Source organism: Anopheles coustani, chromosome 3 (assembly GCF_943734705.1).
Source record: "Anopheles coustani chromosome 3, idAnoCousDA_361_x.2, whole genome shotgun sequence".
NCBI classification, from domain to species: domain Eukaryota; kingdom Metazoa; phylum Arthropoda; class Insecta; order Diptera; family Culicidae; genus Anopheles; species Anopheles coustani.
Window position 1 is genome coordinate 73,422,512 of NC_071288.1, and position 14,999 is coordinate 73,437,510.

At 40.3% G+C, this 14,999-nt stretch overlaps 1 protein-coding gene across 1 annotated transcript; it reads left to right on the top strand.

Annotated features, from left to right (window-relative positions):
• The first annotated feature begins 112 nt into the window (after nt 1-112).
• Nucleotides 113-10,664, top strand: LOC131266465 (uncharacterized). The gene is given in 4 exon segments (XM_058269012.1): nt 113-509; nt 3,441-4,498; nt 4,500-9,303; nt 10,645-10,664. Coding segments are annotated over 4 exon segments (6,279 nt in total).
• Nucleotides 10,665-14,999: the final 4,335 nt, after the last annotated feature.

Here is a 14,999-nt window from a genome sequence, read left to right on the forward strand (position 1 = left end):
TGAAGTAAAAATGGCGTCAACGGATAAATTACAGTTGCATGTCAAACTATTAAATGGACGATTAGTGATTGAGGGCATCGGTAGGCAAATTGCCATCAGTAGTTTGGTGACAATGGAACGTTTCCTGGAAAAGCCTAATGCCGAAGAATTACGCGTTATTGCCACGGACTGCATTACTATCGATGCAGATTTGAAGAACACGCATTGGCACGGGAAGAATATAGTGATGCTAACGGATGCGATAATAGTTACCAAACCTGTTACGTTTGACGTTTCGGGAAAGAAAAATGATCATGTCTACCCCGAAGATGCCGGCACCGATAAAGGTGGTGACGGTATGCAAGGCAAGGACGGTTATCCTGGTGAAAGTGGCGGAAATGTTCTGATACTGGCAAACAGTATTGAAAATGCTAGAAACTTGACAATTGTATCGAACGGTGGAGATGGAAGCAACGGTCAAAATGGTGGCCCTGGAAGAGACGGAGAAAATGGCACCGGAATTGGTTTGAGTGAGTTTTTGCGCAAATTTCCCGTGACTGCGGCGTTTGCCCCACATGCTAGAAGAAGTCCGTTCATCACAACAATTGAAAGTATTGAACGGTGTGCACGTACCACTAACTGCCAGTGGATTCTCACTCCCGGCTTTTCATCAAACAAGTTTGTATTGGAGAAAGCACGACCGGTAGCACCCAATTGCTGCATATTTATAGAGGCCGTTACACACGAAGGAAATGAAATAACATTTTCTTACGAATGTGGAAGCGAAATAGCTGTCAATTGCCAGTCGTTCTTGTTGTTCAAGGGTTCCCCGGGTAAAAGTGGCGGCAACGGGGGACAAGGTGGTCTTGGTGGCCAGGGTGGGTACGCTGGTGAGGTAATAGTCGCGATCTTTGAAGAAGGTAAAAAGTTTGAGATAAGAAAAACCACCCAACAGGGAAGAGATGGGAAATCTGGATCGGGAGGCCTGTATGGCAGTCACGGGAAAAATGGATGGGACATGGGCTATACCGACTATTCGGTGTCAAACTTTTTCACCGAATCTTGGCCAAAATACTTCGGTCTGGATGGCAATAGTAAACTCGCAGTGGAATACCATAGCGAAAACTCAAGTTCGCGTGTTTATTGTACCTACAAGGATATGTACGCTACGATCAAGCGATCCGAAATCGACGTTATGCGACAAACACAATTTACCGAGTTTCACAATAAGAGAGATGAACGCGATCGCAAACATTACGCTCTTGCAACTAGGAAAAAACCAATTCTGGAAACTGCTATACGTCAAACTTACTCGAAGTATCTAAACTTACTTCCGCAAGTCGAATGTGCCACCCAAGATCCTACCAAAAGAGTACAGCGAGAGGAAAGTAACATAAAATCGAATATAACATGTTTTGTTCAATCTGATACCAAAAAATATATAGCACAAAAACAGGCCTTCGAATCACGTACCAAGCGACATGTACAATTCCTTTCGCAAACTAATAACTACGCTCGGAAAGGATATGCCACTCAAATGCATGCACAGGATCACGGTATCATCGATGCATCAGGTATCATTAATTCATTGTCAATTCAACTTTCATCTACTAGAGCGTCGGAAGTAGGAACGGTACTACAAACTATCGCTATTTCCGCCTTTGACCTTCAACCTCTCTTTAACGACCTAGAAAATGTGAAGCAAAGTTTCACAAAAGAACCTGCAGGAAAGATTCGTACGCTTCAGTGGTTGGAAGAGTTAATGATCAAAAAGTACAAAATCGCGATATTGGAAGAAGTAGCTAAAACGTTGCCCAATTATGAAAAGTTTAATCCAAACGTTCTGCGCTCTTTGACAGCCGAAGAAGCTACCCGATACCTTATAGCAGGTTCCGTCGGTGAGAAACAAATCTCACACCCTCTGTTGGGACGACTCAATCAGTACCTGTTTGTAAATTCCCACGAACAACGCAATAGGATGTCCGCATACTGTAGAGAAGAGCTACCAAGCAATCATACCGTTCTCGGACGGGCGCTGGAACTGTACGTTTTCGATGCGGGTCAATCGGACACACCGCCAGACTGCATCAGAAATTACTTCGATGAATATAGGAGTTTTTTCGAACAATCGAAATGGACTGTTAGTTCTTCGTTCGAGCAATTTATGCGGCAACTTGCGGAGCCAAAGAATGAGGATTTTTTACGCCTAATGGAGGAACGTAACACTAGAGGGGAACCATTCGAGGGGTTCGATGCCAAATATGATTATTTGGCTTGTCAGTACAAATTCCTTGCTAGCTGGATAAAGTGCTGCAATGATGCAGATGTGCGTAATCAATTTTGTGAATTCGTGAAAAATACCGGCGCAGAATCTAAAACTTATCGGGAATTATTGTCTTTGATCTTCGATGTGAACATTCGTTTATATCGAAAGGATTTAGAAGACGAGATGTTTCTGCAAGAAAATTTAAATGCTTCGTCCAACACAGTGGTCTATTTGCTCCGTGAAGCCACTGAACTCGTTCAACTGAGCATCGATAAAAATAACTTACATCTACAGCATGAACGACGAAAGAAGGATAAAACATTCGAAAAGATTCTTACTAAAATTAGAACATTAAATCATAAGCAGGACCTTGATCAAAGCTTGCACTCGATCACTTTTTGGGATAAAAATTCAAAAGAAATATCTCCTAGTGTAGAGTGTGAAAATGGTGATCCGCAGGTCATAATAAAATATTTTCCTCAGGAGGAAAGGCTCGAATTAGGCGTGAGGCTTTCAAAAATGACACCAGCATACATTGGACAAGAAGGAATCTTATTTCACTTGCAGAATAGATTCGCTTGTGAAGGACGACATGTATCATGTGAAGAGATGTACTTCTTCATTAATTCTATCCTGTCTTATTTCCTAGAAGGAGGACAAGAGCAGTACACGTTCGCTTGGCTCATTGCAGCGTATCCTCAACGTAATTGGACGGACGAATTGGTTTTACTTCGCTTGGAAAATTATTTTAAGGCACAATTAAAAGAGAAAGCAAAATGGCGAGTGTACTTATCGAAAATACAAAACAAAGAAGTTTTGATACTGCTTAGTGCTAACTTAGTTCAAGCGAAATCACTAACTACTGGTCGGATGGAAACCATTTTGTACCTATTGAGTCATATTAATAGTGGATCAGTCTTTCTTGAACGATTGGAGTTGTCCGAGTGGCCATATGTACTCAAAGAAAAGTTTTGGCTTAGCAAACTGAAAGAAGTTTGTAATGTTAAAGGCGATGATGATTTATCAACCGCTTCCTACTATGTCCTCTCTATAGAAAATATGTACGGCACAGAGTTGGTGGAAAATTTGTTGAAAATACTCCATGAAAAAATAACGGCCGAAAGAGTAAGCTCTAACACATTTATCACCATATTGTCTTACTTCCATAACGGGAAATGGAATCTTTCCGACGCAGACTTGCAGAAACTGAAATACGGCCGTTGCAGTGAATGGATGACATTAATGAATGTAAAGTATAATTCATCAAATGATAAGCGCAACATTTCACAATTGGTTGAGATGATCATGTGTAATGCTAATAGTTTTGAGCTTGTTAAAAAGAACATTGAAAGATCGATCATTGAAATAAATGAGAGGAACTACGAGATTAAGAAGAATATACCCGTCAAATTCAAAGGAATTGTGAACTTCCAATCAAACACTAAAATGGTACACAAGTTTACCGAGAACGACATTCGAATGTGGGCCAAATACTTTAGCGCAAGGGAGTATAAAACCGAGGTGGGAGATCTTCAGGAAATGCTTGCCGTGATCGATCGAGCAGTAGTGCTCAAAAGAGGTTTCAATCTTCGCGATACTCAAAAACTAGCTGTGCTGACTTTATTGGCAAATGGCCGCAGTATCTTGGCCCAAGTTTCCACAGGAGAAGGCAAATCATTGATCGTAGTGGCAGCTGCCATAATGAAAGCATTGTTCGGGGAGAAAGTCGATATAGTAACTAGCTCTTCAGTTCTGGCTAAGCGTGATGCAGAAAATAACAATGATATCTACAGCTTGTTCGGTATCACCGTTTCACATAATTGTAGTGAAGATACAGAGAAACGTAGAGAAGCTTATGTGCTATGCCAAGTAGTGTATGGCGATCTGGGAAGTTTCCAACGAGATTATCTGTTGGATCGATTCTATGGGAAGAATATACTCGGAGATCGTGACTTCACGAACGTCATTGTGGACGAGGTCGACAGTATGCTTGTCGACAAAGGCAATAATATGCTGTACCTATCGCATGATATACCTTGGATGGACAAGCTGGAATCGGTGTATCTCTTCATTTGGCAACGGATCAATCGACCCGAACAAATTGTCTATTCATTTGATCTGGAAGTAAAATGTATCGAAGCGGCAGTCTTGAGCGATTTGTATGGCATGATTAGGGAACAGGATATTGCGAAAATTGATGTGACACTTAGTGATCGCGATTGTAAAGTGATATGGTTAGAATTGGTAAATTCCGAAGATGCTTGACGAACGAGGCAGGTTGTTGATAGAATCCTTAGACGGATTGAAGATAAGTGAGTCATTGACGCCCGAATTCTCGAGATACACCGATCGTATAAGCTTTCTTCTCCAAGCAACCATTGACAGGGAAAGAGTCGTACTGGTCCCGAATCATCTTCGATCGTTTGTTGAAAGACATCTGAAGCAGTGGATAAAAAGTGGTATAACTGCATTCTTTATGAATCCGGGACATGACTATGTGGTGGACGTGGACAGAACAGGTACGAGCTCGGATCGTAATGCCAATATCATCATTTTAGACAAAGATACGGGAACGGATCAAGCGAACTCGCAATGGGATGAAGCGTTGCATCAATTTTTGCAATTGAAGCATGGCTGTAAGCTGTCCATGCTCAGCCTGAAGGCCGTGTTTATTTCAAACGTTTCCTATTTCAAACTCTATCGCCAGCTGTACGGCTTAACGGGCACATTAGGATCCGAGACAGAGTTGGACTTACTACGGGAAATACACAACGTTGATTTCGTGACGATTCCTACCTCTTATGTGAAACAATTCCAGGAAGTAGCACCATTTATCTGCTGCGATAGAGAGGAATGGATTAAAAGCGTATGTAATCAGGCACAATTAGTTACTGGAGTAGAAAAACGATCGGTTTTGATTATTTGTGCAACAGTCAAAGATGTTCTGATCCTACATAAAGCGCTAGGCGGAAAGGAAGCCACGCACGTCCATTGCTATGTGCGCGATTACGAAGAGTTTGCGATAGCCAAAGGTGACAAAAAACTAGACCAGGGGCAAATAATTGTGGCAACGAACTTGGCCGGTCGTGGTACCGATATACAAATTACAGATGCGTTGAGGAACGCCGGAGGACTACACGTATTATTAACATACCTTCCGGGCAACAAGCGGATTGAGGAACAAGCGTTTGGAAGAGCAGCTCGTAGTGGTGATAAAGGTTCCGGCCAAATTATCGTTGAGTATTCGAAAGATGCAAAGTCTACAATCTTTGACATGAAAACGGAACGCGACACAGGCGAGGTGTTACGCGTTTCAGAAATTAAAAGGTACTACCATAACCGAATCATTGCTGAAGAACGTTACTTTCAAGTGTTTAAGAATCAGTATGAACAACTGAAGAAGAAACTAAACTATAATCAGATCCCTGACGAGCTGGAAGAAATTTTAATGAAAAGCTGTTTGGATAGATGGGCGTTTTGGTTGGATAATCATAGCGAGACTTTAACCGCTGGGGAAGATGGATATAAAGATGAAAGCTTCGATCGGCTTATCTCCCATTTCAAACAGCTCTATAGAGGACTTTTAACACAAGCAAAAACCATCCAACCCGTAACTTGGATTCCATGGGTTGAGGGAATTCCAGCACAAATGGTGAAGCTGGCAAAATACCTTTCGCAGCAAAAGTCGGGGACTTACAAAGATCTGTCTGGGACCTGTATAAGACTGTATGAAAACGTCATTAGGAGTGAGCCTTTCTTTTCTGAAGCAGCGCACTACTATAAGGCGTTTGCGATAGCGAAACAAATAGATTGGGCACAAAAGCCTCTGGACAGTATAAACATAACATTGATTCGACAGTTCCAGCGCGAATTACGGGCGGCAGGAACACTGTTTGAAACACATAGCCAATTAGCTACAACTGCTGCCGCTAGTATTACCAACTTAATACTGCACGTTGGGGAACGTTGTTTACGAGTCAACGGCTACGGGGAACAGAAAAAGCACGTGGCTGATCTTTACTCTAGGTTCGTCCGGTCCATTGACGATATCCTAGGGCATCACATCACTCCGGAATCATTTGAAAATCACGAAGTGGAGTTTCATATGGCAGAGTGTCTTTTTAAGGACCTACTAAAAGCTGGAATTCTTCTTAAAGCTACAGTAGAGAAGAAAAATATATCCCAAAAGAACCTTAGAACAGTAGGCCAGGCCTATGGAATATCTGCAAAACGGCTGGAAAGATTCTTAACGCAGTACACCACGCACATCCATGGAGAAAAGTTTGAAAAGGATCTCGAACAGGCGATAGAGTTGCCTGGCAGGGAGCATTTTTGGAAGATACTAACGACCCAGGGTGTTTTGCATGGAACGATAAGCTATGTCATTGTCGACCAAGCAAAAATGGATACAGTTGATCCTTCGCTACTACATTTCCTAAGGCAGAGAGTACAGGAGAATGAGTTGAAAACGGAAACCATAGAGTGCACCAGCAAGCAAATAGTTCTTTACGGAGAGTCCGTATCTTCGCTTAGCGATAGGGAGTTCGTTTTCGTGAAGGAAAAGTTTATCGAGACCGTCGGTAGAACAAAGTATCAGTTTCTCCAAGAGCACAAGGTAGTGTCGTTTAACAAAAAGGCCTCCGTCGATGCCACTAAGCTGCAGTCAGCTAGTTTACCTTGTTTTGATTCCATCACCGTGGAAGATTTTGTGGAGAAAACAATAATTAGCAGGATGGAAGCTGAAACCATTTTGTCGGAGCTGGTTCAACACCAAATTCTTCGTAAACACCGTCATCAGGCAGGATCGTATGCGCTAGCGATAAACTTTGATGAAATGCCGTACGATCAGGTTCTGTCCTGTACCGCCTACGAGCCGACCGTTCGGAACCTTTTGTCGGTTTGTTTCAGTTATCGGCTGGTTTTGCAAAAACTGATCCGACAGGTAGCGGAAAAAGCAACTCCGATCCGCCTGGAACTGCTATCTCGACCGCACCGTAGTCTAGTATTTTATTTGCTTGAGCAAAAACTTGTTAACCCAATCAAGGTGATGAAAGGTGACATTGATCATGAATACAAAAAATCTCTAAAGCAGAGTTACACTAACCAGGAACTTCATATGTTGCTCAATGCGGGTGAAGTAGGTGCTTCGTTAAATGTTATCAAAACTTTCGAACGACTTTCGCTGTTGCAGTGGATCGTGCCAAAACCCGACCATCGCTACAGTATTTCTGATGCCTCGAAGCGACGCGCACTACGAAACATTATACTTGACGTTGGAGAAGGAGCATCGAAAAGATCGTACGACAGCTATGAAACGGTTGAAAAACGGTTTGACAATCGTTTGAAGTTAACGAAAGATGACGTTGTCTTCAAACATGTAGTGGAGAGGTTGAACAGTTTAAGGGGTTCTTTACATACGCGCAAAGTCCCTGAGGTGGCGTTTACATCTTTACTTGATTGTAATGATATCGAGCACCATGTAAATGTAGAGGAAGTGCGCCTATTTTTCATCAATGGTATGGATCAACTGGTTCACCTAGAAGAGCAAAAATGGACGAAAGAAATGCTCGTCAATACCGGAATAGTGGTCGCGATGGGAATTGCTCAGTTTGCTATAGGTGCTGCAGTGGAACTGTGCTTCGCTGGGATTTTGGCTCACGGTGGGATCGCACTGATCAACGAAGGTATAAACGATCTCATCTACGCCACTACGGCCTTCCACTCGGGATACTTCAGCTGGCAGGACTATGGAAAGTATAAGCTTCAGAGTGTTTGTTTGATGGTTGCCACTGCCGGAGTATCGAGTTTGCTTTCCAGAGTCAACCAACTACCACGCTTCGGCTTCAAACTTATTGGGCCCAGTTTAAACGCGCTAGCAGGGCCGATCGTAAGCGCACAGCAGGTAGCTGGAACCGTTGGTGTTCCAACGGTCGCAAGACAAATCGCAACACACGTCCTCAGGAAAACAACACTAAGTGTGACCGAAACGGTGGTGGACACTATGGCAGAAAGGTACCTACAATCCCAGTGTAATTTGCTGGAAAGAGATTGTTTGGCAAAAACGATGGACAAGATAAATAAACACCCTGTTTTGAATACACTCAAGCGATCCTATGATGCGCTTGGCGAAGAAGATGCATGGACGCTCGTGTCGAGTGCAACCAACAGCACGTACGAAGCACAGAGGCGTGTGGTGGAATATCTTGCAAACACCAGACATACGATGACTGTTGCAATTTCAGGCAAAACGGAAGCTCAACCCGTCGGTGCTTTATCGAAAGCAGTTTCGCTGCGTGAACGTAGTATCGAGCTATCAAGAGTTTGTCGTTATGCAGATGATCTATTATATAGTTTGAACATCTTAATGAAAACCAAACTTGACCTAACGAAGCCATTAGCCAGGCAACCACTAGAAGAAAAAGGAACAAAAGGCTATGCAATTTTTCAAAAGAAAGTAATAACATTGTGGGAGGAGTTATTTAAGAAAAGCATCGGTGATGTCATCTCGCAGGGCGATGTGTATGCGACACGGAAAGAAAGCACCAATGTTGAGAGGTCGTATATAAGGTATTCAAACAAGAACACGGAGTATGATGTACGGCTTAAGGAGCTTAAACAACAACACAAGGAAAAGCTTGAGCGTGAACGTCGCGATGAGGAATCACTAACCAGTTTAGTTAACCACACACAAAAGTATCATCAAGACTTACTCAGGCTGATGTACAAAACTAGGAACCCATCTCTTCTTGCAGCCATCATCCGGGAAAACGTTCCGATGAATTTCATGTGTGCCAGTGCTTGCACCTTTTTGGCGTGTAACCTTGTGCTAAGGCGAGGTGTTAGCTTGTCAGCAAAAGTCGTCATTGAAGGAGAAAATGGGTTGCGGGTCACGTTTTCTGTCGCACCAACTGGGGTGACGGATAGGGCTATCAATATTCGAATTCAGGATAATCTTTACGAAGTTTCCGGAAGCGGTGGGAACTCATGCTTTTCCAGCTCCGGTCCCTGCTTGTTGAACGCTCTAGCTACAGCGATTCCCGAGTTTCATATTGTAGGAGGTAATTCCTTTAGGCATGAGTTAGCTGCCGCCATTGCCAAAGATCCTGTATTACAATACCAAATTAAGCAAAATTACCACACTCTACCTCAAGAAGTGAGATCGTTTGGTCTCAATTGTGCCGCCGAGATGAATATTGTACATGATATTAAAACGTCCTCTGTCAAGGAACAGAAAAAGGATGATGGAGTAAGGGAAGAAAGTCGTAATCGAAATGACCCTAGGACGAAGAAAGCAATCGTTCAAGTCTCTAGTGTCGAGGATAATCCCGTTACACCCAAGAGAAAATTAGATTTACCGGATTTTTGTGAGCTTTTTAAGAATTTTCGGGGAAGGACGCATCAAACTAAACGTTATCTAAACGTTTACAAAGCAATAGTCAAAGATATCAACGAACTTCAAAGAGATTTTCACTCGAGACTGAATTCAATTGATTACAAAAAACCATTGTTGAAAGAAGGCAGGATGACATTACGGAACTACAAGCAGGAATACGCAGCTATACTAACGAAATATATAAACGAAATACAGACTAACATGGACCAAACACAAGCTAAACCAGATTACAGTTCGAAAAGCTTCAAAACAGTACAGTATCTGAAAAAGGCAAGGCATTCTGTTCATCAAATTTCTATGCAAGAACTCTTCGAATGCGGAAGCAGTTGTGCGGGTAGAGAGCAAGAAAAATTAGGCACTGAAAGTCAACACAAATCTAACAAAGGTACAGCTTCAAAACCAAAGGCTAAGAAAAAGGTATAACGAAGTGGAGGATAAAATAAGTATGGGGCACTCAAATAACAAACCTCTCCAGTTTGCAAGAAAGGGTAAATGCAATCAAGAAAAGATTGCTAATGTAAATACATAAAACCCCGCAACATATGCAGTAGCATAAATATTATAAAGGCGATGTATCTTCAACATTCCGATTATTAAAGAAACAGTCTACTTTGGGCTTGATATAATAGATGGTGAATGTTGCTGGCCAAGGCATGGTATCAGGTAGGTTGTTATATGTTCATAAGAATGTAAGTTACTTGAATTTGATTATATAAAATTTTAAAAATTTGTTCCAGATTTTTTCCCTTCAGAGGCATGATCAGCAATGTGCGTTATGTTGGAAAAGCGAAGCGCTATCACGATTCACGTGGCTCTATTCGTAATTCAGGTAGTTCATGTTTGAACGACCAGATAAAAAAAACTCGAAAGTCAAATACTCTATCGGATAAACTGTGACATGCGTGTGTATAATCATTCTGAGACCAATGATGGTAAGTTTATCACTATATGATGTTTTCCATTCAGAATCCCACTCTAAATATGTTTCTCGGCTCTCTTTACATAGATTTTACCACCGATGATTGAAAGATTTAATATCATGTCGAATCATGAAGCCGTATTGATTCGATGCAGATTAAAAGAATGATTGTTCAAGAAAACTAAGGAACAATGTCCAACAGATCGCATCCAGACCTTACCCGACCAAAGAGATCGACGCATTTATTCATCTACAGTTTCCCATAAGGACTAATCAATAAGGATTTACATTCTACTGTTCTATTTGAGTTACCCAGTGCAGCTTGCGCGAGGCAGTCTGCCTAACATCTGACTTGTGAGTTGTTGTGTTTCTTACCTTCGATTTGTCTTAAGCTGAATATTATTAGTAAAGTTATACTTTGTGTTCACAGCGCCACGCCGAACCGGTCATTCACAATATTTGTCGTCTGCCATTCTGCATCTAGAGTAAAACTGTAAATATTTAATAATCAAAATAATCGAATGAACGATGAACGAAACGTAATAGCTAGTGTAATCGTGAATTACGCTGGTCTCTGGTGTATCGTCGACATTCGGGTCAAGCGTAATCTGTACTTTGTTTATGTTTTGCAATTTGGTAAAAGTTGCAGCATATTTTCGAACCTACAGCTATGGTTTTGTTGTTTATTGTTGAAAGTACAAACGTTAAATATGCACGTAATTTCGATTACTATTCGATTAAAGTGCGATCGAATTTAAGTTTTTTAGAATTAGTTCGTTTGTATACATTTTGACAAGATTACACATATGATTAAAGGGTACGAAAGCTAAATTTCTTTTTGCCAGATTAAGTAGCGGAATTACACGATTACATTAGTAAATGTAAATTGTTTGAACCCGCGAAACTCCAACACAACCAACACACCTTAGCGCCACGCTGACCAAGACTTTTTGATCAGCGCTAACTAAACGAATTAACAGAACATGTGTAAACAAGATCGTACATGACTGAGTCGCCCCAAAAGTAATGTCGTAAAAAACCCATTCCCGCCACACCGGTACACGACCCATGTCCAAGTTTCTTCACATCCCGTGAACAATGAATATCCCCCCACGAATCGTCTTCGCTCGTTGCAAAATGTTTGAACGTTACGATCACGTCACGAAAAAACCAAATAGCTGGCAGGGATGTCGTCAACCCTGAATATATAGAAGATTTGCCTGTAGGCTCTGGCTGACTGAATTATGCCATTTAGAAAAACGAAGTAATGGAATATGTTTATCAGCGTGTTTCATACATCCATGTGAATTGAATTGACATTTTACTGAGAAAATAGAATAAAACAAATTATGCCTGAAATCATGTAAGAATTCTCTGCAATAGTTGATCATGTTGACTGTCAAGCTGTTTTTAGTTTTTTTTTTCATTACATTTTTACTCTTACAATTACAATTACGTTTGATCACATTTGGTTATAAAATGTATTTTACCTTTTATGTTTCACTTTCTGTACATTTTTGATGAAAGAACATTTTGAAACTCATGTCCGCTGGTATGGTAGGCAACGTGTTAAGTTATCTTACCTTAGATTTTACACGTCTACCGGTCGAGTCACTTTCGTGCAATATATCGGTTTTTGTTTTCGATGTTGCGCTGTTTCAATCTCAAAGGTAAAAAAAAATAAAATCAGTCTGCAAAGTGTCATATGTTAATATAAGTGTTAAATGTTCAATCTTACCGCCAATTTATATAAAATTATATAAAACTAGGTATAAAGGACTGTAGAAATTAGTTCCAGCTTCATCGATGATGCTCGTACTATGGCGCATTCTAGAGACACAGTCAATCATTGACCACTTGAAAAAGTCATTACAGCTAGGTTAGAGAACAGTTATCCGTTTGCTTTATTATTAAAAAACCTTATGATTTGTGTAGGATCAAGCACTTTCTGCTGTGCCGTACTGTGATACCACCCACAGCTGATTGTGCTGTGCTTTTGTGATAGCACAGTATACTGTCATACAACATCACTATTAGTTCAAATTCATCTTAAAAGTTGCAATAATATATGAAGGTAATCACAAAACATATTCATTTCTTATACTCAGCATAGTAACATTCAATCGAGATTATTTTTGATGAATAATATTTTCGCTATTTTACTAGTTGTTAACCAATTATTCTTTTTTGTTTCAACACCGCCATCTTTAGAAAATGTTCGTTCGTGTGTCACTAGTAATGCAGGTATGCAAGTCGTGCGTATAATTGGTAGTTGGTACAAGATTGGAAAATTAATTTTCTCCAACTTCCGCCAGTGAATAGGAGTTAAACAGCTTGTCTGAATGACAGTATGCCAATTTATTGTGCTAGCAAAATTATTTTCATAGTGCGTGTTTGGTTATTACGCTGTACCGTGCTGTGTGCTCCGACTAAACTCGGAACATTTTGGAGCCGGTTCCGTACTAACCGGCTCCTGTCATCCCATGAGTGCCACATTAAGGGCCTGTTACACCCTGCATCTCGTGTGGATGTGTATGCCATGGTTTACAGAATCCTAGACATCCGTGTTCGTCACAAACTATAAACAAACTTCCATAGAAATATCTGAAAATAGAACGCTCTGCCGGAATGTGGTCGGATTACTTTTGCTATGCCAAAACAAATAGCGACTTCGAAACGGAGATTTCTCACGTATTGGTTTCATGTGGCATACGTCGGACAGTGTACTCGTGGGATGACCATGGTCACAAATAAAACCGTTCACAATCAAACGAAAATTCGTAATCCGGCAGTATTCGACATGGGACCTGCAACAGGAATAGTCATGTCTGAGAGCAAGCTCCAGTAGTGAAAAGCCAATAAAGTTAAGAAGCTAGTGAGTGTGTAAAATTCATACGTGTTCAACTGTGGTCCATTTTTAAGAGAAAATATTAAAAAAATCTTCTGAACTGAAAGCCGATCGACCAAATATATTTGATTCGTTGTGACGTGCTAAAAAAGATAGTAAAAGATAGTAAAATCTGTTATATAATAGGGCGCTAACATATACGAAAGCATATCGATCGTGCTAAAATAACGGTAGTGCATCGTTCCAGGTGGACACAACTTGTTATAATGTTATAAAAAAATATTTCTCCGGTTAAGTAAGTAGTGTAGTAGTAACAATCCAATTCAAAACAATCAATGCACATAGTTTTCGCATTACACTGTAACAGTTTGATACCTTGTAACTATTTAAACAATTTTGAATGGTAATCGGACACATAATTATTATGCAACGAGCAAAAGAACTGTGAATCACCCAATGAATGAGTGGCTCAATGACTCGCCCAATAAGGTTCCATCAAGGATTTATGCATCAACCAATTGAAAGACCTATTTATCTACCTATATATACATTTGCGGGGCCAGCAATTGCACTACATCGAACATCAAGAATACCGCCGGTGCAGCCACTGATGACCGTCAATGACAATTTGGATTAATATTATTATTATTTACAATTTCTACATACACACAAAAACATTCGAAATTGAAAAGAACTAAACTGAGATGATTTTTTAAATAATACCATTCTTTTAATTTTCTTCGAATTTTAAAAATAACAGAAATTCTTGCGAATCTGACAAAGCACTAGCCCAACACGAACACATACTTCAGTTACTTTTGAATTCAATAAAGTGTTTAAGCTTATTTTCATGATATCGATCCATTTGTTTGATTTTGACTTTAGTAATTGATTTATATTTTGTGTTTTCTCAATACAAAAGTTTCTCAAATTACATTTTTACTGTCTACATCATTTCTAAGTGTTTCAAAGTTAAAAGCAACAAGAGCAACAAGAATAGGTGATTGTTGTAGCTTTTCTATGTATTATTTTGAATGAATTTCTATCCTCTTCAAAAAACAAACATAAAGAATAATACCGTGAGCTCTCGTGAAAATCATTACACATAAACTTATATAAATATGGCTTCTACGAAAGATATTAAAGTCCAACTAAAACAGATAGACAATAGAGTAGAGTTTGTCGGTAAAAAAGTCATCTTTAGTAAGATATTGGAAGAATTAAAAAGGGCTTTTAATGAGAACACAAATGTGGAAGAAGTACGAATTATTGCCATAGAATCTGTTCAAGTTGATGCAGACCTAAAGAACGATACTTGGCACGGTATGAACATAGCGATTCAAACTAATGCTATACTTGTTGAGAAGCCTGTAACGTGGGACGTTTCGGGAAAAAATAACGATCATATCTACCCTGATAATGCCGGAACTGATAAAGACGGTGATGGTGTGCAAGGAAAGGATGGTTATCCTGGTGAAAGTGGTGGGAATGTGTTGATGCTGGCAAATAGAATTGAGAATGTCGAAAACCTTACAATTATTTCAAATGGTGGAAAGGGCAGTAAGGGACAGGATGGTGGCAATGGAAAAAACGG